Below are 22434 nucleotides of genomic sequence, written 5' to 3' on the forward strand. Positions count from 1 at the left end.
GATATATTTTGAACTAACTTGTTCTTAGACCTTGCCTAGTCCAAGGAGAAACCAGCATCCATGATGAGGACAGACCAGTTGTCTGAGTTCGCTGATATTTTTTCAGTGGGGACAAGAACGATCGGGGCTGAGGCACCACAAATCAGCTTTTTTTGTTTAGCAACAGCACCACAAATCAGCTATCTCTTTGCAGAGGCCCCGAATGTACTTGCAACAATATTAAGGTACCAGACTGGTACTGTGCTCTAGGCCTATAAATAATGTAACTTGTGTTGATTCATTAGAACAGTACTAAAACAGATAGAGCAGAGCGGAGATATGAGAATGGAGTGCGGCTTCCTCGTGCTTGTGCTTGCGTTGCTAGGGACGCAGACAACACGAGCGTCTGGCGCCGTAGCGACAAATGGCCGGCCGTATGAGGAGGGCAATCTTGTCATCCCGTCCCCGGCCATGCTCCGTGGGTGTCCGAAGAAGTGCGGCAATCTGAGCTTTGCCTACCCGTTCGGCATCGGCTCCGGCTGCTTCCGCGACCCCGACTTCAACCTGACCTGCGTCGTCGACGGCAGCACGGGCACCCACAAGCTCTTCTTGCGCGACGGCATCACCGAGATCGTCGACGGCGGCATCGACGTAGGCTTGACGCATTACATAAGCGTCACCTCTGCCGACGACGCCGATGTCTCCGTTGCTGAAATTTGAGATGGGCTCTAGGCCCATATAGCAATTTCTAAAAAATCTCTAAAAACCCATGTGGGTTATATGGCACTAGGTGTAGTGGGAAGTTTAGTCCCACCCCGCTAGTGTGAAAAATTACCTATTTACTCAACATCCGTCTCCGGCGTGGACATTTACAACCTGTCCTCTTGGTCACCTCTCGGGAGATCTTTCTTTCTATTCGAAGCCAGCATTAACGTCACTGGCTGCGGCTTCGACGTGTACATGCTGGACCACGACATGAACACGGCCTCAAAGGTCTGCTCGACCACCTGCCCCGGCACGGAGATCGCCGAGACGATGGCCATGCAGAACTGCAACGGCACCTGGTGCTGCTCCGTCCGTTTTCTCTTTAACTTTAATGGGTTTCAGTTCAACTTTGTCCGGCGACGGGGCGAGGAATGCAGAACTCATGTGGAGTGTGGTGGATCAGCCAAGATGTGCCGACGCCGAGGCAGACGTAGCTACCTACGCCTGCCTCAGCAGCAATAGCAGCTGCACCGATAGCGATTGGACATCTAGCGGCTACCACTGCTACTGTAACGGCGGGTATGTAGGCAATCCCTATGTTCCCGGTGGCTGCTCGCGCGACAAAGGTAACCTTCATTCCCCCCCCCCCTCCCCCCCCCCCCCCCCCCCCCCCTTAATTTTGAACAAATTTCCTCTCATAACAAACTTTCAGTTTTTGAACAAATTCCCTCTCATAACAAAACTTTCAGTAAGTTTTGCTGTGCATGCACCTTGTACAACATCACCGGGAACAATTAGTATAAAGTCTACTTTGAAGGTGGATGGTTTGTTAGTTACAATCTTCATACAAAATGAACACATCCAGAAGTCACAAGAATGAAAAGAAAAAATATCGGCACAAGATGTATCTTTCATGTTCAAAAATTACAAATCCAAATTTCATCCATGTATTTATGGAGAAGAAAAAAAAAAGATAAGCTCTTCCGTGAATAATCAAAAACTGATTAGCTAATACTAACATTTTTCTTCTCTTTTTCTCACTGGCGTTTCAGTGAGAACTTTTGACAGTGATGACTCTTTGCCAATATTTTAGAATTTAGAGTGAATTCCACTTTCAACCCGCAAGCTTTGTGACAGATTTTACCCCATTTAGCAAAAATTCTTAATCTTTGCTCAATTAAGCAAAAATTGTGACATCGATTACCCCATTTTATTATTTTTCTTTCCAGTTTTACTGTTGACTGTACCTACCATATTTGGGATTTATTTTTTCTCGGGTTTTAGTCTGCTTTTCCGCATTCTTGAAAACCGAATTGGCGATCAACGGATCCACCACACCGCCCCCATCGCAAACCCAACCCATCCTCATCGCACCACCACTATCGAGGGAGCGAGACCTCCTCGACTGGGGGCACACCTCCACCCGTGGCGGATGCCCGCAGGTCCGCAGGGAACTCCGGAGCCAACCCATACTACCAACCTGCAGAAGCCATGCTCCGTCCATCGATGGCCCCATCGACGCAGACATTGAGCTCCCGCACCAGCCAACAACCGTATAGCATGGATCTGGGTGCTAAGAGCGTCTACAACCGAAGCCTTCAAATGTCACATCCGACTGTTTGGTCCGAACAGGAGGGAAAGTTAAAAAAAAGCCACCCGACTGGACGTGCCATATCCGAACCAAACGCCCGAACTGGCCTGCAGCCCCATATCTAACCCATATGCGGGGAGGATATGGGAACGTACGGGCGTGTCCGGGCAGGGAGCCACGTAGGATTTGGCCCATCGCAAACCACTTTTTCTCTTTCTTTTCTTTTCTCTCTCTTTCTCTCCGCCAATCATATGCATATGACCGCACAATATGAGGAGTGTGATTGTTTTGCAAGGAAAGTGAGGATCCAAAACGTGCCCGGACACTAACCTGGCATGTCCGCAGGCGTACGGGGGCCAAATTAAGCAATCATGGTTGTAGATGCTCTAACGACGCATTCCACAGCAACCCCGTGCTCCCAGCCTCCAACCCTGGCGTTAATGAATATCGACCTGGTGGCGCGTGGCAACACGTCATCTTTGAGACGGCAACCACTGCCACTGACCCGGTGTCGCTGCTCCGTCGCCCACGCCTACATCCCACATCCACCATGCCTAGTCGGATCCCGCACCATCTACCAGAAAGAGCCACAATCCTCCTGATGCAGGATCCGAATCACCATCCCTCAACACCTAAACTCAAAGACTAGTCGATGTCTTGCCGAGTAATGAGCTGCAGCAGCAGGAAACATGTGCGACACCAGATCCCCTGCAGCCACACTCACGACCACCTACCGTACGTGCCACGAAAGAAGGCCCCGCCGCCTTTGCTCGGCTATGCCTACGAGTTGCTGTGAGCGGAGGATGAAGAGTGTGGGGCGGAGAATTGCTGGATTTGGGGTTCACCCCAGTACCGCTTTGGAGCAACATGGGAGCGAGTCCTGGTTTCTGTTTCTCGCATTTGCAAAATTGGATGATACCCCGCACGTTGATGCGAAGATGTTTTGCAATACATTTCAGTGTAATTTTATTGTATAGAGCATGAATAATTGAAGTAACAATACGAGAACTAAAACAGAAAATACTTGTGATTTATTCTGCTATACTATTGCATAGTTATAAAATATCTTGCATAATAGAATGAAAATTATCATGTATGTTTGATATTAAGGGTTTTTTATGCTTTGTTGCATATTATGTTGGGGTGTTTTCTTATGCATGTTGATGTGGAAACAATGTGATTTAAAACCCATTTAAAATGCACTAATGCGTGTTGCATGGTAGATGATTCTCATGCGTACATCAAACGGATGCTAGTGGATCAAGCTAGTAATGTTATGGCTAGGACAATTTGAATGGTGTGGAAGCATGCATGTTAAGATAATTAGAAGTAGTGAGAATCACCCTCTTAGGTATATACTCCCTCCGTCCTTAAAAAAATGTAGTTCCAACTTTGTTTGGGAGTTAAACTATCTCAAAGTTTGACCGAGTTTGGCAAAAATATATCAATGTTTGTGAAACCAAATAGGTATACGATGAAAATATATTTTTATCATGAATCTAACGCTACTAATTTGATGGCATAAATGTTGGTGTATTATTGTATAAATATGGTCAAACATAAAAAAATTGACTTTCAATAAAGTTGAAACTTGGAAGTTCACTTTTTTAAGGACGAAGGGAGTATAGGATTATGTCTTTAATTTGGCTGGTCATATTCTCAAAAATAAAAATTGGCTTGCTATTTTTTTAATTAGCTTGCTATATTAAACGCAACATGGCACACTACATTTCATCTAAAACTTATATTTTTCTTCTTTGTGAAAATAGGATATGAGCCAATTCAACGAGTGGCAAATTGCACACGACGATGTGGAAACATTGACATCCAATTTCCGTTCGGCCTAGAAGAAGGCTGTTTTGCGAGGGAGGTATTTCAGCTGAATTGCACTAATGGGACGACATCTACACTACAATTGAAAGATGATGATGAGAATCAAGTAACGTACATAAATATTGAGGAGGGGCTAATTGAGATTAATTATACCACAGATTATTACGACCTGCAGTTTTCAACGAATTATATTGAAAAAGGATCTAACCTCTATATGAGTAGTTATTGGCACACATCATCGGTGCAGTGGGCTGTCGCTAACCTAACTTGTCAAGAAGCACAGATGGACATAACTAGGTATGCATGTGTTAGCATCAATAGCACATGTTTGATTGTCAACTCTACGATGAATGGTTTCTATGGTTATCGCTGCAAATGTTCGGCAGGCTATCAAGGAAATCCGTACGTGCGTACAGGTTGTCAGGGTAATCCCTCCCTCCCTCCCTCTTTTAAAAAGTTTATCCCTCACGGCCTAAACTAGATGAGATTGCGATGCAGATATTAATGAGTGCACTAATACAAGAGGTATATGTGAAGAGGTTTGTCATAATACTGTGGGCTGCTACTATTGCACCAAGTGTCCTCCAAAAATGGACTATGATACTACAACAATGCAGTGTACAAAAAGACAAAATATTTACGTAGGTGAGTGTTTGAGTATCATCAGATTCACCGCTATGTAAAATAAAACAATCCAATATGCTAGCTAAGATGGTTTAATATTTTCAGGTATTATCATTGGGTTGAGCAGTGGCTTCGGGGTTCTTTTTCTTAGCTTGAGTGGAGTTTTTGTTGTACACAAATGGAACAGCTACATCCGAAGGCAGATGCAGAGGAAATATTTTAGGAAAAACCAAGGTCTTCTTTTAGAAAAACTTATATCGTCGGATGAAAATGCAAGTGACAAGACAAGAATTTTCTCAGTGGAAGAGCTAGAAAAGGCAACAGACAACTTCCATCAAACACGTATCGTTGGCCGTGGAGGGCATACTATCCGACCAAAGGGTAGTTGCCATAAAGAAGTCTAAGGTCATTGAGCAAGGTGAGATCAATCAATTCATCAATGAGGTCGCCATTCTCTCCCAGATAAACCACCGAAACATTGTAAAGCTTTTTGGATGTTGTCTTGAAACAGAGGTACCTTTATTAGAGTACGATTTTATCCCCAACGGATCATTGTTTCGTATTCTTCATTCTGATTCCAACACTAGTTGTTTATCTTGGGATGATTGCATAAGGATTGCTTTGGAAGCTGCAGGAGCTCTCTCTTATCTCCATTCCGCAGCATCAATATCAGTCTTCCATGGTGATGTGAAATCATCCAATATACTATTGGATGGAAACTACACAGCTAAGGTTGCTGATTTTGGGGCTTCGAGGCTAGTTTCTATTGACCAAACCCACATTGTGACAAATGTACAAGGCACATTTGGGTACTTGGACCCAGAATATTACTACACTGGACAATTAAATGAGAAAAGTGATGTCTACAGTTTTGGGGTTGTACTCATTGAGCTACTTCTCAGGAGAGAGAGCCAATATTCACAAGTGAATCCGGCTCGAAGCAAAACTTGTCAAACTATTTTCTTTCGGGGTTAAAAGCAAGACAAGTTACAGAAATAGTAGCTGCCCAAGTTCTTGATGAAGCAACTGAGGAAGAGATTAGCAGCGTAGCTTCCCTTGCAGAGGTGTGCTTGAGGCTCCGAGGTGAGGATAGACCTACCATGAAACACGTGGAGATGGCTTTAAGGGTTCTGCAAACAGAAAGGTTAAAATTGTGCCGTGTTGATCCAGGGAATGCACAAGAGAAGGAACCACTGCTAACTCCAGCAAGAGAAAAAGATAGCTCTGATCAGTTGGTTGCTTCTGATTGTGTCAATGCTAATTTGGCATCTGAAAACATGAAACCGTGCTATAGCTTTGAGCAAGAGTTCATGTCATATGATGGTGTTTCACGCCTCTGATGATCATTCGTCCTTTATGCATCAATAAACAAAGCACATTTTTAAGGTCAAGCACCATATGTACCGATGTAGTAGGTTGTGTAAGTTGTATTTCTCAGGTCTGTTGTAAACTAGTATACCAAACTTTGTGTGATCCTGTCAGTCTATTCTATGTAGGTTGTCTAGCTTAGTTCTTGAGTGGCAAAAAAAAAACACATTTTTTTTTAAAGATGGCGATTGTAATGTATCAGCACATGCAAAATGAGGCATTAGACAAAGCAGGATCCATTCTGGTACATTAATTAGCGTTATAATAAATATGAGAAAAGTAAATATTTCATCCCTCAACTCTTTCAAAAGTACAAAAATGGCCCTCAACTCCAAAACCTGCAAACCTTAATCCCTCAACTTCTCAAACTGGATAAGTTTAGTCCCTCGTACCACTTCAGGTGGTTTTGACCGCGTCTGCGTCCACGTGGCAATCCCTCGTGGATCTTCTTCTTCCTTCTCATTCTAACTCAGTTGGGCATTTCGCCGAGCAGTTAGTGTGAAAGTAAGGAGAAAACTGCCACCCATCTAGCATGCATGGAAATGGTGACTTTACATTGGTACAGAAGCATTTTGGATATGTGCCTAGATTAAAATAGAGGAAATAATATACATTTATATGACTTGAGATAATCTTTTCATTAAGTGTTTGAGCTTAATTTATACTCCCTCCATCCTATAATATAGATGTTATTACAATCAATATACACATCTTATATGAGTATGTGCATGTCAAATTTTGGCATTTTTTTGGGGTATATGGGTGTTACTACAACCAATATGAGCATATTATATTATGGGACAGAGGAAGTATCAAATTTCCAAAAATAAGAAATATGAGAATGGCGAACTGAGCATAGTTTGGATGGTTAGATTCCTTGTGGTGGAACTAGCCCACTAGGGTTCAAGTCCTTGACTTGACACTAGTGCTCACATTTTTTTCTCAAAAATGGGTTGGTCCCAGTTTTGGGAATCTTTCAGAAGCTTTCCAACCATATTTTTTGTTTTAGGTTTTTTTGGACCTTTTTTCATTCTTTTTCTATTTCTTTTTAAAAATGCATGAAAACAAATCGATTTGGAAAGTCTTTTTCCAATTTGCAAATTTTTCAAAAGAGTGATTTTTTTCAAATATCAATGACCTTTTTCAAATTACCATGAAAATTTTCAAATTCATGAACCTTTTCAAATTTTGAACTTTTTACATTTTTGTGAACCTTATTTTTTGCAAATGTATGAACCTTTTTCAAAAAATGATGATTTTTTTTCAAATAGATGAAGTTTTTTTTGAAAATTCATGAGTGCAGATTTCATGTTTTTTTTGAATTTCCTTCATTTTCCCATGACCTTTTTTGCAAATCTATAAATTTTAATCAAAACTTTATGATTTTTGTCAAAATTTATAATTTATTTTTCAAATCTATGAACCTTATTTTGAGTTCATGAGTATTTTCTTTTGGTTTTGCATTTTTTATTTTCTAAAGCATGAACTTTTTCAAATATGCAAACTGTTTTCAAATTCCATGATTTTTTTAAAAAAAGTGAGAATTGATGATTTTTTTTAAAAAATCTGTAAACCTTTTTTGAGCTCAGTTTTTTGTCAACAGTATATTACAAAAAGGCGGTTGGTTTTGTCCTACCAGACGAACAGCTAAAAAGACAAAAAAAAACTTCTAGGCGAAGCGAGCGGGCAGGCGGCTGGCGCGAAGTTGGGCTGCAGCCCGCTTTTTTCTTTTAGAAGTGCAATATTTTTATATTAATAATGTCAACAGATTACAACATACATGACAGATCTGAGGAGAAATCCAAGTAAACAGCACACCAAGTGAAATTGCAAGACATAAAGAAAAATTACAGACAATCTTTTTGGTCTCCTTGCATCCACCAACAAAACGACCACAATCTTCAGCCACTGTCATCGCCCGAGCATGCATCGGAAAGGAGAAGAAAACGTCTCCACCAAGCCAAGATCCAAGAGAAAGCCATAGCATCAAAAATGCATTGTGATCCCTGAATAGGAGTTGCCTCCAACGACATCGCACTTGTCGCTGTGGGTTGTCGGCCGGAGCACATCTCCACTTCTCTTGGACCGCGATTCTGAAGTACTCATGAGGCAACGCTGCTGTGGGGCTCCAGAACCGGCAACCATCTTCCGCCTTCAAAGAAACTCTAGGTGCACCATACCTTGGATGAGACCGCCGTCGCAGCGCCAGCCACCTCCAACACCAGCACTTTCGGCTTCGCGACAACGCCGGAGGAACCACTGACGCGACGTGGATGAAGCCGAAGAAACAGGATCCTTGGCAAAGACCTCCACCGCCGTCTTGAAGGCCTTGTCTGGACACACATCCGCGACTCCTTGATGCCGTCGTAGAACGCCGTCAAGGCGGTTGCCCGAAAACTTCTATGCCTGACAAAGATGTCGGCACTGACCGAGCGACGTCACCTGAACAAACTAGCATAGATGTCGGCACCGTTTTCGCCATTTCGGTGGCAGAACACGTTTATCAGGCCGAAAAGGCTGGGCTCAGGTGCAGTGCTCTCCAATGGGCCGAATGTATTACAACAGCCGGTAGCCAGGCCTTGTGCGGCCCGTCTTGCTCCGACGACGGCGAAGCGGATAAGGCCACCCACCGCTCCCGCCACGGCGAGCCAAAGCTTTCGCCTTTCTCCCTTCTCTCTGCCTCGCCTCCAATGGCGTCGGCGTGCCCCCGCCCCATCTTCCTCTCCTTCCCCAAATCCCCGTCCCCGCCGCTCGCCGTCCCCGGAAAGCACCACCCGTCCGCCACCGCCACCGCCTCCCTCTCCCTCTCCACCCGCGCGCGCGCCGCCCCTTCCAGCGCTCCGTCCCCTTCGCCGCCGCCGTCTCCTCCCGCGGACGGAGTCGGCCCCGCGGCGCCGACGCGGGGCGACGTGTACCTGGGGCGGCAGCTCGCGGCCGCGGCCACGGCGGGCGCCCGCGCGCGCGCGCCGGAGGAGGACGCCGAGAGGCGCCGCCGCCGCAAGGAGAAGCGGAAGGCGCTGGCCAAGAAGACGCCCTCCGGCGTCGCCTGCTGCTACGGCTGCGGCGCCCCGCTGCACACCGGCGAGGAGGGCTCCCCCGGCCACGTCGAGCCCGCCACCTACGACCTGGTAAGCAGGCGTCCACGGGCTCTGCTCGCTGCCATTTTTAGCCTCTTCATCGGCTTATCAGAGCATGGACTAACATGACACGATGTGGGAGGAGTAAAAAAAAGTTCCCTTTCGCCCGCCGTCGGCAGAATTCGATGCCAAATCACACCATGTTTGCTTGCTTGTGATGTATTACGTGCACTAATCGAAGTTACAAGTGCAAAATTTATCTGTAGCATTACAACACCAGTTCGTCTATCTTCATTTGTACGATTATATGACATGACAACATTGTCTCGTTTGAATCCTGTGTGAGCAGAAGAAGAGGCACAACCAACTAAAAACCGTGCTATGCGGGCGGTGCAAGCTGCTGTCGCACGGGCACATGGTGACCGCCGTCGGCGGCCATGGCGGTTATCCGGGGGGCAAGCAGTTTGTTTCGGCCGAAGAGCTAAGGGAGAAGCTGTCGTACCTCCGCCACGAGAAAGCATTGATAGTGAAACTCGTAAACAATCCTGGCTCTCGTGCCCCAATCGATTGATGCATAGTACTTGGTTTTCTTGCGTGTGCATTTTCTTGCACTCATTTTGGCTCCTATATGAATGTAGGTTGACATAGTTGACTTCAATGGAAGTTTCCTGGCACGCATACGCGATTTTGCCGGCGCCAATCCCATTGTGCTTGTGATAACAAAGGTGAATTTTGTGCATTGTCAAGTTCTCAGTACTGTTGCTGCTGTCAGATAACTAAAGCTAGCTGTTCTGTAGGTTGATCTCCTTCCTAGAGACACAGATTTGAATTGTATCGGCGATTGGGTCGTGGAGTCTGTTGTTAGGAAGAAACTCAAGTGAGATTCCCCCCGCCTCCCCCGCTGAGTTTTCCTTTCTATTTCGTCAGATCTATACCTAACTGATAATTTATTATCTTTCTTTGTGTGCGTAGTGTCCTTAGCGTCCATTTGACAAGTTCAAAGTCATTGGTCGGCATCACTGGTGTTATATCAGAGATTCAGCAGGAAAAGAAGGTCGGCTTGTTATCCACTTACTGTCTAGCTATTCTTGTTGGCTGTTGACTTCTCATGCAGAATCCTGACTGCATTTTCATTCTCTCTTATCAGGCCCGAGATGTATATATACTGGTAAGCATTATTCATCTATTGCGACCAAGGCATAAATATCACATTGTGCTGTAGATATATCTACTTAATTTGGTTTTTCATTTTGCACATTTAATGGGTACAAAAAAGACAATCCAAGCAGTACGAGTAACATGCCTGCTTATTGCCTACTGTAGATATATCTGACAATCTGATGCGTTCATATATTGTTACAGGGTTCAGCAAATGTTGGGAAATCTGCATTTATTAGTGCTATGCTAAGTAGGCCCTTAAATTCTTCTACCACCCTTTTTGTGATTATGTGGTCTTTTTTTTGTTCATCCATATCTTCATCGTGCTAATAGTTGGAGATTGCTGTTGTAGAAACAATGGCATATAAAGATCCAGTGGCAGCTGCAGCTCAAAAATACAAGCCAATACAATCTGCTGTTCCTGGAACAACCTTAGGTCCTATTCAGATCGAAGCATTTTTAGGAGGAGGGGTATGCTTCTACTTGTTTTCACATTCAGATATGTATGCTACTTTACATGTGAACCTAGTGTATCATCATTATTGATGTGATGTGGCTGTTAGAGAATCCAATATAATCTCTCCTGTACCCTGCTTACATGCCAAACAAAATGCTGCTCACCTAGAGAATGGGATAATTAGATGCCTTAAATCTCCATCCATAATATATATTTTTAGCATGTTCTAAAAAGTACATTTAAATGACACGGATAAGTGCCTATATTTTGTATTCTCCTGTGGTGTCCAGTTTGAACTTTAATATATTTTAATCTATGCATGACAGAAATTATACGACACACCTGGAGTCCATCTTCACCATAGACAGGCAGCAGTTATCCACGCTGATGATCTGCCTTCTCTTGCACCACAAAGTCGACTAAAGGGGCGATGTTTTCCTGTATGTATACCCCGATCTGTAAAATCGATGTTACTTTCTCTAAATTTCCGCACTAATCTCTTTCTTCAGACCATAATGTTATGTTCAGGCTAATGATACAGATGTTGGATTGAGCGGGAATACGTTGTTCTGGGGGGGACTTGTCCGTATCGATGTTGTTAAGGTACCTAATTGCTCTCAAAATTTCAGTATTCATATTTTCCATCTTTCTCAATGTCACTCGTAAATTAGTAGCCACTAAGTGATAACCAATAAATCGCCAGGCTCTTCCACGCACACGGCTAACATTCTATGGACCAAAGAAGCTAGGTATTAATATGGTCCCCACCACAGAAGCAGATGAATTTTACAAGGTATGTGGCTGTTCCACAAGTTTGATTTTCTTCTACTTAGAAGTAATAATCTATTTTTGCAAAATTTATTTACAAAACTTCATTGCATTTGTGAAATGGAGTTATTTCTTTATTTAAGCTTTATTCATCTCAAAGAAAAGAGTCCCACCGCATGTAACCTCATCTGCTAAAAACTAGCTTTTGGTGTTGTGCCATCTTTGTTTTGCTGGGCGGAGGTATTTTGGATGAGGAATTACTGTGTGCTTTCATTTTGAACAAAATTGAAGCCGTTGTCCTTTTCTTTTCACTTTCCAGAGAGAAGTCGGAGTTACATTGACTCCCCCAACTGGTCAGGAGAGAGCTGAAGGATGGTGTGGGCTTCAGGGTGTTCGCGAATTGCAGATAAAATATGAAGAGCTTGATAGGTAATGTTTGCAACTAACATTGGGGTCTTAGCTTTGCAGCAGTCATTTGTTGGCCAGTACCAGGGTATTAGTGCTTTGGTATTTGGCACAGATATGTTATCTTCATGACAAGCAACCATATATAACACTCTCTATATAAGAGCATTTTTGTTTATTTGAACATTTTACATCCTGAAAGATTTATTGGCACCTTCTTTCCTGTGCAGGCCTGCTAGTGACATTGCGATATCTGGACTCGGGTGGATCGCGGTTGAACCACTTGGTGTGCCATCTAGCGACCCTGATAGTAGCATCGAGGAAGAAAATGGTGGCAGTGGCGAGTTGCATTTAAGAGTACGTGTACCCAAACCAGTCGAGGTCTTCGTCCGCGCCCCACTGCCAGTCGGTAAAGCGGCGTCGCAGTGGTACCGGTACCAGGAGCTGACGGAGGTAGAAGAGGAGCTGAGACCCAAGTGGCATTACTGATGCTGCGGTTGCCAAATGCCTATTTTTGGTCTTTTGTGTATGCTGCTGGAGCAGCTCTGCGTGATCCAGTCACGCCCCCGACATTATGTTTCTTGGATGATCTGATAGGGATGGATTCATAGTTCTAGCTTAGGATCAGCTGATGAGAATGATTCAGGAAACCTCCAATGAAATGTTGTTGTGGTTACACTTGTTGCATATATATGAAACTATTTCACCGTCGTCTTGCAATGTTTGATTGTTAGCTATTTTGTGCAAGGAGTATCAAATTCAATTGTTGCCAAGTTTTATTAAACATGCCAATTCTGAAGGAACTAAAAAAAAATACAGCCAAGAAGAAAACATACATCTTTTTTTTTTGAGGGAAGGCCATCATGGCTACATCTTACAACAGTGTAAAGTTTTTCTTTTTGCAACAAACCACTTCACCCCCGCCATATTTGATCAATTTATATATACAGCTCATATTATAAATTGCAACCAGATCCCTAATGGACACGTGGAGAACGACTTTGACACGTGGCGGAAGATACTGCTCGCCAACCACCATACCACGTGTCCGCTAGGGCATCCCGCCGATGACCAAGACCAGCCATGGCTGCCACCGACAAAGTGGGTGTTGCTACTATTGTGAAAAGTTGGATACATGCAATTCTTAAGATGCATCACAAAAGGTCAACTTGTTTCGCAAGCGACCATGGAGTCTTGCCTTCCCGTTGAGAGTCTCTCGTGAACTCGAGGCCCCAACCCGATCCCCTTTCTTCTCCGGAGGTAAGCCCAACCGGATCAGAGATGGGAGAGGTGCGAGGGGAATTCTTGTGAATATTAGGTCTAGGTTTGTGTCTGCCCAGCGGTGTTTGGCGTCATGCCGTGTCGGAGCGCGCCGACGCCGTATCCGAGCTACGTGCGGTGGCTCTCGACTGCTCTTTTCTTTTTTTTGCTCTCGAGAGGTGCGACTGCTCTTCTTCTTCTACCTGTGATGATCCATGGGGGTCTAGATCCAGTCGGAGGAAGAAGCGTCGGCGACTCCCATGATAAGCGTTTTGGAGGATGGCCTGCTCTTTGTTCACTACTCCCGTGGTCACCATGGTGGTGAAGGAGAAGGGAAGAAGAGGACTGTGGGATCCAGGCAATTGGGTGGTGGTTCTTCCTCATCGGCGCTTATGGTGGAGATTTGGCGCCTGCCATGGTCTCCGTCCTCGTTTGTAGGACTGGGCAGTGGCGTACGGCTGCGGGCCTTTGCCTCACCGATGATCTTTTCTGGCCGAAAGGCGGCCATGGCCCCCCATGGAGCGATGCCTGGGGCCTGGTGTTCTTCGGCGACAACTCAAGTTATTCCTCCCGGCATCGATGCCTATAGGGAGGCAGTGCAGTTCCTGTTTGGAGCCCATCCCACCTTTTTTTGGCTTCTCGTGGAGCTGATAATGGCGTGGTTGCGGTCCGGCAGTCCCAAGTGGTGTTGTCCCCGGCGGCGGCCGGAATGTATCCCGGCGAAAGCTGCATTTTCGACCTGATTGCTTTCTTAGATCTCGGTCAGGGGTCCTTCCTGCAATTTACAAGGACTATGTTGTGATTTCCTCTCTTTTGAGTCCTCTTATGAGCTATATACTGGCACCACTGTATGTTTAATGCAAGCTCTCTAGGTCCTTCGGACCCATCTTTTGTTAAAAAAAAAGATTCTTAACTTGTGCACATAATATGTGTGGGCTATTGAACCTAACGAGGGTCCCATTTTCCATATAAATTTCTCCTCTCCTCGAGAATCACACCACCTTGCCCTATGTTACGTGCAACCTCACCCACCCTCGGTCAACCTCTTTCCCGCCAACCCCTTCTCATTATGGCCCCCCTAACTCCCCATCGCCGCTCAAAACATTATATATACCCGCCTTACTTCACGGGCCCCATATTAACACACACGAATCCGCCATCACCCCCACCCCCACCTCGTATCCATATCACTCTACTCATTCTTCTCCGGGGTGGCGTGTCGGGTAGCTCAAACCATCAGATGGCCCTTCCTTCCACGCCCATCATCAACGGTGTAGCCTCGCTCCTTCATTTCGCCACCACTCTAATCAGTTAGGAGAGGGAGAGAGAAAGGAAAAGGAAACGATCCCGAACAACCCTAACCTATAATCTCCCGGAGAGAAAGCACCGCCAGAAAACAAAAACAGCGTATCAGCCCCGCCATTAGAGTCAGAGCAAACAACATCCATGGCCGAAAGACATACAAGGGCTCTATCATAAACCTAATTTCCATATAAACTCAGGTAGTAGTAGTATAAGGTTATGCATAAAAGACCTATTTTTCTCCTCAAGAGAATGCCATTCCCTAGACTGTTCTAGAATCTACAAGGAGCGGCGCCCAAGGCAAGGCAAAAGGCAGAGACCACCGCAAGGACGAGTCTTCACACTCGTCGCCGCAGTCAAAACAAAATCCATCGGGCTTTCTCCCCTCCCCCTGAATCCCACCGCCGTGCCCTAGCGCCGCCGCCGTGCCGCCTCCGCCTCGCCCTTCGACCCCTCCTCCTCCCACCCCGCCGCCCACGCCGTCCCCGCTCGGCCCCGTCGCGCCCGCCCCTCCTGCCGTGCTGCGCCGACCCCCCTCCCCGGCCGTCCGCGATCTTGGCCGACGGTTTCCGAGGTACGCGCGCCCTGCCCTGCCACCCACCCACCCATGGTCGAACCCTAGACGGACTTCATCCGGCGGCACGCCGCCTAGATCCGCCGCCAGCCGGCGCCCCGAAATGCCGGCGGCGGTTCCTCCGGGGCCCCGCCGGAGCAAAAGGCCCGATTTTTCCCTCGGTGGTTCCTCCGCGGGGATCTTGTGCCGGGGGCGGAGTCGGTAACCCTAGGGAGAGCTCCGAGGAGGGCGAGAGGCGCCCCCCGCCTTGCCAGTTTACATGCCCTGTACTTTGTATGGCGCCTGAGTGATCCTTAATCGGTTTTCTGTGTGTGGCTGCAGGGATGGCTGACGACGGTGCCAGTGGTGCCGGGAGTTCGACGGCGAGGGATGGCGCAGATGGCCCGGAATCCGCCACCATCGAGATCAACATCAAGACCCTCGAGTCGCAAGTGCACAAGCTCCGCGTCGACAAGAATGTAATTATGCCCTGGCTTTTCTAGTTTGGTTCCGCCGTGCCCGTCTGTTGGCTGCTGAACTACCTGCAAGTGCTAACAATGCTATTGTTCTGTTTAGGCTCAACTCCCTGTTAATTGTCAATCCCTGTATTTAGAGCCGGAATAGCGCATATTATTGTGTGCAGTGTTTTCTGTTGAACTAATTGCCAATATTTTTTCTCAGGAGACTGTTCTGAACCTAAAGGAGAAGATAGTAGATGTCGCCATGATTCCTGTGGAGCAGCAGCGGCTGATTTTTAGAGGAAGAGTCTTAAAGGATGATCATCTCTTGTCGGAATACCGTATCCTTTTGTTTGTTCGTTTCCTGTCAAGGCTACAAAGTTTAATTATTGAACCATCTGTATCTCCACATCAGTTATTACCTTGATGAGTCATACCGAAGTTTTTGTCGTATTGAAGTTGCCTAGAAATACGAACCAGAACTTCAAATCATTGTAAGCTTTTGGTATGCATTTATTTATTAAGTCGAGTTGTTCACTAGTAACCGCCGGAACTGTAGATTTTACTGAAGATTACGTGCAATAATAGGAGGTTGTCGTTAGTTGTTGGTTTCTGTCATTCACAGCATGATTACGTGCAATATTCGTATACCTGTTCATCTGACACTTTAATGGATGCTTTTTAAGTTGTTCTCCTGCCACATTTATCCATGGATTGTATTGATTGCTCTCTGGTCACAACTCTTGTCATATATATGTATCCTTGACAATCTAAAGATTTGGAAGATGGATATACATTGCATTTGGTGGCTCGGCGCACGGCTGAGGGCCAGCATTCATCTGAGACTCCTGAAGCAAACCCCAATGCTAATGGCAAGTCAGATATGTCATTGCTCTGATACCTACATCATCAATCCTGAGCACAACAAATATTTTGATATGCTGTCATGATTTAGTATACATACATGGTGCGCCTTACCCTGCGTCAGCATTATGGGAGCTCAAATTAAGTCTGCATCCACCTCCCAAATGTCATGTTCTCCATTTGCACACAAACTGCAGTATATGCAATGCACATTCCATAATGAATGTTGTTTAACACAAGGAGGATTAAAATAGTTCTAGCTAGCTGTGGATGTAAAGAGCCAGTGGAGTTTTCAGGCTATTTAAACTGAAAGAGGTCTTGATTAATCCTCTGGTATATTTGTTGCTTTAGTCTATGCAGAGGCACTGTTGACTAGTCAGGGTTATATGCTTGTGCAGATTGTTTCTGCTATCTGATTATATTTTCTGTACCTTTGCTCATTTTAGATGTAATTGGTTGTTCCTGAATTCAATTCATTTGTCATGATCTTTAGTATAGTATGTTTGGAAGACAGTATACTGTGACTTGGCCTTATGAACCTTTTACATTTTTGTCGTGGTTGCAGTTAATAATGCTGGAAATGGAGCAATACTGGGAGATTACATGTCCAGGGTATGCATCTACCATTTTTGTAATGGTTAACATTGATTATATTAACTTATTTATTTGAAAAGTTGCCGCTCTGCCTACCATTTAGCAATGGTTGAACATCGATTATAATTCTTAAATAGTTGTTATTTATTCTCTTCTAGGAAACTATAGATGTTATGGTTTCCGAGGGGGTGATAAATGACATTCCTGCGGTATATGCTTTGCTCTAGCATTCTGTATAATTTTCTGTCAGATGATCGCTTGCTTCACTTGCCCATTGGTATAATTCCTCCCTTCTGTTATGTTCAGACTGTTCGGGATATTCTTGGTAACTTTCTTGGGATGCCTGGTGGTGTGGCAAATGCTACGTTCTCGGTAATGAGGTTTCCTCAATAGGCCTATCTAGGGTTGCTGATATATACATTAATGTTTAACTTCTCTGTGGTTGCTTAATTAGGTGCCATTAAACCAGCCCCCACCAGATGGGGCCAATAATGGAAGAGCTCAGCCAGGCCAGGCACCACCTGGGTTCTCAATTCTCAATCATCAAATTCATGTGTCACAGCTTCCACCTTCCGGCGCTATTCCTCGCAACATGGTTAATATACTGTTATCATTTTCTTCCTCATCTTTTGCCATCTGTATTTCATTCATCTAACTTTAACATTGATCATAGGTTATTCCTGATTCCATGACGACCCTTTTGGAGTATATCAATCGCATGGACCAAGTATTGCAGAACAATGGTATGGTAATTCTTTTTGCAGCTGGTTTATTTGTTGTTTGTCAATAGCACTAATATCTATGCAATTCTTTTTTGATATATGAAAATGAAGGTGTTCCACCATCCATGGACTCCAATGCTCAGGAACCACCAACACCAGCGACAGATGATGCTTACTTGAACCAAAGCTTTCCAAGTCCTGAGGTGCTGGCTTCAGTTGTTGAAAGGGCCCAACAACTTCTTGGCGGCAGTGCTTCTTCCGCGCTTTCTGTATGTTACTTTTCCCTCTTGTAGTTTGTATTCTGCGCTTCTGACCTTTGCAATGGATGACCTTTGACAGAGATACTATATTTCCTAACTATTTTCCCTTCTATTGTAGTCTCCAAGCCAATGCTCTCTAAGCAAGTGTTACAATTTGAGTACTTTTATAGACAATGCTATGGAAATCTATATATAAACTGAACATTTGAAAATTTCCCTTCCTCACTCTCTTAACACAACGCTCATAGGACTGTTGATGCTTTTTCTGGTGTTAGAATTTCATGATTTGTTTTTTGGCAACTGATTGTGCATATGCTATGATGCAGTTTTGTGTCTGTTAAATTGTTTCTCTCTCAAATAATTTTTTAGACAACCGAAGAGATAAATGCGAACATTTGTGCGGACTTCTTTGTGACCTACATTCTTCTGATTTTTGTTTCAGCATCTTGCACAACGTATTCAGACAGATGCTGCCACTGCTGATCCATCTGTGCGAAGCCAGATCCAGAATGAGTCGGCACAGTTGGGAGTAGCGATGCAGCATTTGGGGTCTATGCTTTTTGAGCTTGGACGGACAATGATGACGCTTAGAATGGGACCATCTCCTGTATGCATATTTCTATAAATTTCACTATCACACAAGTGATTCACATGGTTTAAGTATTCTGAAAGCTTGTTGATTTTGCAGATTAATGCTTTTGTAAATGCTGGGCCTGCTGTTTATATAACCCCCACAGGACCAAGTCCAATCATGGTTCAGGTGATGTGTTGTGATACTTCTTGGTGTTGGTTTTGATGTGTTCTGCAACTCCAGTAACAATAACACGTTATTTCATCGCGCAGCCGTCTTTCCAGAGTGCCCCTCATTTTGGAGTTTCTAGCATACCGCCAGTTTTTGGTGTCTCTGGTCCATTTGGTATTGTTGATCCTTCTCGAGCAAATGGTGTCAATATTCATGGTGGTAAGATCTCCCACTGCAAGTACTATTTAAATTTTTTGCTTTATGGATTTTTTTAATATATAAGTGGGTTAATGGGCAAACAGGTGACCTTCTTATGGTGTATTATCTATGTTTATCCCCCCCCCCCCCCCCCCCCCCCCCCCGCATTGAGAACACCAAACAGCATCTAAATTGTATCTGGTTATTAATTTGTCTGAGTTTATAGGTGTTAGGTGCATCATAAATGGTGTCCTCATATGAGGAAGTAGATATGTTTCTAAACCTTGTGATTGACAGATACGCGGACATACAACAAATGTTTTTTTTAAAATTATATTGGCTTCCAAATGTCATTTGTGTTCTTGACACTTGATGCACTCGGTGGGGAGCACATGCAGCATGGGGATCACATTGAGATACTGTGTTCTGTGTCTGCTGTTCTGTGTTGTGTCTCTTGGATGACAATTAGATAGTATAAGATGAAATGTGAGCTTTAATTTTTAAGTTGCAATGAGTGCTTGTCACATTTTGATATCCCCTGAGCTTCCCCTGACTCTTCTTTTGTCCTGTATACTAGGTGCTTCTGCAACAAGTGGTCCATCTGTTGGTTCAACCACTGCTTCTGCAACCACTGCCAATGGGGAAAGCCAAAATGCAGAAAGAACTCAAGGAGGCAACCCGTCGGCTACACGTGGATTGCCACCACACACAGTTGTTGCAGCTATTCCGGCCTTTCCAGGGAGGTCCTCAGTTGGTGTTATCCTTCCTGTTCAAATGAGAAGCCAAGTGGCAGTACCTAACCAGTCAACTGGTCCTCAAGGTTCTCAGACTGCAGCGGGCAATGGATCTCAACCAAATCCGGCATATGTTATTCCACAAGCTTCTTCAGGCAGTGCTATTTCTTCTATGATAGCACAGATATCTGCACAGGTAGCCAATGCATTGGCCGCAAATCCACAAGCATTGGCTTCACTTACATCATCTGTGCTGAACCCAGCAGCCCAGGGGCCTCACCCCCCAACCACAAACAATGGAGCTGGCACCGTGAGCTCTGTTACATCAGGAAATACACAAGTACAAAATGAGCTGCCGGGTTCTCATCATGGACAAACTTCTCTGAACGTGCAATCTCATGCAACTGGCGCAGGTACTTCTTTTTGAAGTAATCTGAATTCTTTTCCCTCTAGGCAAAATTGTACCAAATCGTTCACCATTCCTGTTTCTGTTGTTATTGCTCTATTTAGGTACTGTGCCTTCAAATACATCCGATCCCAGTTTGACACCACAGGACATCAGTACTGTGAGTGTCTCGGATGTTGATAGCAGTCAACAACACTCTGGGGAGTTGGCAGCAGCCAGCTTAGGAGGACAGATGACAGGCACACACACAGGTGATGTTCCTTTGGACATGCCAGCAGAAAATTCTGAACTGAAGAGCAAGCCGTCAGATGGAGAAACTGGAGAGTCTGCTAAACCTACTGCCAGTGGTGGGTCTGGACCACTTGGCCTTGGTGGTGGCCTGCAGCCCAAGGTAAAATACTAATAAGTTCCTGGTTCTTAGTCCTACAGTCTCACAAATTTTATTGCTCAAAAGTTTGCATTTTGTCCTAGTGCTTGTAATTTGTTGTTGTTAGCTGTAATGTCATTGATTTTCATTTGAGAGAACAATGTCATTGATTATGTTAACTACACTTGCAGAGACGTAGCAGAGTAACAAAGCCATCTGGGACTAGCAGTGATTCTGGGGAAGCTGTTAACACCACTTCTGTCCCTAGAAGCCAGGAAGCTGTTCTGAGGGGACAGCAGGCTCTGCAAGCTCTTGTTTCAAGAGGTGCTAATGCGAGCAGCGGCAGTGTTACGGCTTCTCAAGCTCCATCTTCAACTCCTCGATCTGCTGCTAGAATGCCTCTTAGAAGACCGGGTGGTGAAGGGCAAGTTGACCTCGGCAGTATGCTGTCAAGTGTTCTCAACAACCCGATGTTTGGCAATCTGATGTCAAATGTAGCTGCTCAGACAGGAATGGAATCACCAGCTGATGTGAGGAACATCATGGAGGACTTGACACAGAACCGTGCAGTGATGGACACCTTGAGCAGTATGGTGCAAAATGTGGATGCGCCACAAAGGGGCCAAGGTGGTTTTGACTTGGCCAGTATGATGCAGCAGATGATGCCTGTTGTGTCACAAGTTCTTGGTGGAGCTTCACCTCGTCGTGCTGGTACAGATGTGCAGCCGCGACAGAATGACAGAGAAGTAAGCGACGCTGCAGGTGGGAGAAGCTCTCAGGTACGCCATCCTGTTTAACAAAAGACTAAAGTTGGTAGGTCATTTTGTATTTACCTGAATATGCCATGTTTGGACACCAGCCATCAGTTCGGAGAGTTGAAAAATGTTTGTTGGAACAAGAAAATTTTATGTTGCCTGAATGTGTGAAACCCATTTTCTGATCAGCGTGAAATACTGGAATCCTTGATCTTGTACATACAACATCGCTCATGTTTGTTGTTTCTTGGACAGATGGATCTTCAAGAAGCATGTCAACGCATCGAGCAACATGATGCCCCTGAGGAAATCTTTGGTGCTGTCCTTGAGACTGCTGCTCAGGCTTATGGCGACGACGAGAGCATCGAGGTCATGCTTGAAGAGCTTGCCAATGACCCGGAGCTTGCTGATGTATGTCCCCTACAACCTCTAGTTTTTCGAACAAGTCCAATTGTAGTTTATTACAGAATGCTTTAGTGAACCATATACTATAATGCAATTGTCGGTGAATGCTAGACTTGAGATTATATTGTACGCATAATATGTAGTCCGTTTTGCACACGAGTTTGTTACGAGGGGGATTCTTCCCCCTGTGTGGTTCCACCATTTGTTGGTAACAAAAGCTGCTGATTTTGTCAGGAGTACATGAAGCTTCTGCTGGAGCAAGTCGGCGAGAGGGTGGAGTCCGAATCCGAGGCCAAGCAGTCGTGAAGCGTGGCGTGATAGTCGGTCGGTCGGTGGGTGGGTGGTACATTTCAGGCAGCGTGGTTGACAATGTGGTGAAAACATACAAAACTCAAGACTTGTGGATGTAATTGTGTCTCTCTGTCTGTGGATGTAGTTGTCTGTTGTTACCGAATTTTGCTAGTGACATGCACATAGCTAGCTTTGGGGAACCGTATTCCTGGATCAGTCTGTCTGTGGTACCGAAGACATTTAATTGCTCGGCATTGTGATTTATGATGAACTCAGATTCCACCTGTTATGCTTCTGATTATATGTGAAAATTCATTAGTAGGATGATGCATGTTTGAGCCCTGTCAAGTGTTTGATGCCGGTAGGTGCGGCCCCACTCTACTCTTGTCCACTACATTAGACATGATCTTGAGCCTCTGGAGCTTGGGTTGGGAGACACAGCGGTCTCAAAGGGCCGGTACAAAGCGTTGTTCAATTGGAGCTTAAATCTTTTTAAAACCGAGAACGCTCCTCAACCATAGATGGTTCATTTCTACAATTGATCTTCAGATTTTCAGG

At 44.9% G+C, this 22434-nt stretch overlaps 2 protein-coding genes and 1 pseudogene across 4 annotated transcripts; all 3 read left to right on the plus strand.

Moving 5' to 3' along the window:
• Positions 1-300: 300 nt before the first annotated feature.
• Positions 301-6096, plus strand: LOC123129938 (wall-associated receptor kinase-like 8; annotated as a pseudogene).
• Positions 6097-8775: 2679 nt separating this feature from the next.
• Positions 8776-14123, plus strand: LOC123131611 (putative nitric oxide synthase). 2 transcript variants are annotated; one of them, XR_006464218.1, is made up of 14 exons: positions 8776-9228; positions 9527-9712; positions 9816-9902; positions 9975-10054; positions 10150-10231; positions 10325-10345; positions 10540-10585; positions 10688-10806; positions 11119-11232; positions 11321-11395; positions 11496-11585; positions 11880-11989; positions 12196-12629; positions 13835-14123. XR_006464218.1 is itself a non-coding variant. In XM_044551273.1 (13 exons), the coding sequence occupies exons 1-13, from the start codon at positions 8791-8793 to the stop codon at positions 12452-12454; spliced, it is 1707 nt and encodes a 568-aa protein (XP_044407208.1). In that variant the 5' UTR covers positions 8776-8790; the 3' UTR covers positions 12455-12685. The 2 variants fall into 2 exon arrangements, 1 of the variants encoding a protein (XP_044407208.1); XM_044551273.1 differs by lacking the exon at positions 13835-14123 and having other exon boundaries at positions 12196-12685.
• A 682-nt stretch (positions 14124-14805) lies between these two features.
• Positions 14806-22200, plus strand: LOC123131612 (ubiquitin-like domain-containing protein CIP73). 2 transcript variants are annotated; one of them, XM_044551274.1, is made up of 18 exons: positions 14806-15101; positions 15423-15559; positions 15762-15879; positions 16315-16410; positions 16968-17014; positions 17155-17205; positions 17303-17368; positions 17451-17591; positions 17670-17739; positions 17830-17987; positions 18421-18585; positions 18667-18738; positions 18822-18939; positions 19496-20065; positions 20163-20449; positions 20617-21204; positions 21436-21591; positions 21820-22200. In XM_044551274.1, exons 2-18 carry the CDS (start codon positions 15425-15427, stop codon positions 21889-21891), a joined length of 2910 nt encoding a protein of 969 aa, XP_044407209.1. In that variant the 5' UTR covers positions 14806-15101; positions 15423-15424; the 3' UTR covers positions 21892-22200. The 2 variants fall into 2 exon arrangements, with proteins under 2 accessions (XP_044407209.1, XP_044407210.1); XM_044551275.1 differs by lacking the exon at positions 17155-17205.
• Positions 22201-22434: the final 234 nt, after the last annotated feature.

This window comes from Triticum aestivum, chromosome 6A (genome assembly GCF_018294505.1).
Source record: "Triticum aestivum cultivar Chinese Spring chromosome 6A, IWGSC CS RefSeq v2.1, whole genome shotgun sequence".
Lineage (NCBI taxonomy): Eukaryota > Viridiplantae > Streptophyta > Magnoliopsida > Poales > Poaceae > Triticum > Triticum aestivum.

Coding starts and splice junctions, on each gene's coding strand:
- LOC123131611 (XM_044551273.1), top strand. CDS start 8,791: ATGGCGTCGGCGTGCCCCCGCCCCATCTTCCTCTCCTTCCCCAAATCC. Junction 10,055..10,149: donor GTTGTTAGGAAGAAACTCAA/GTGAGATTCCCC, acceptor TTGTGTGCGTAG/TGTCCTTAGCGTCCATTTGA. Junction 10,232..10,324: donor AGATTCAGCAGGAAAAGAAG/GTCGGCTTGTTA, acceptor CTCTCTTATCAG/GCCCGAGATGTATATATACT.
- LOC123131612 (XM_044551274.1), top strand. CDS start 15,425: ATGGCTGACGACGGTGCCAGTGGTGCCGGGAGTTCGACGGCGAGGGAT. Junction 15,880..16,314: donor TCATCTCTTGTCGGAATACC/GTATCCTTTTGT, acceptor GACAATCTAAAG/ATTTGGAAGATGGATATACA. Junction 16,411..16,967: donor AGCAAACCCCAATGCTAATG/GCAAGTCAGATA, acceptor TCGTGGTTGCAG/TTAATAATGCTGGAAATGGA.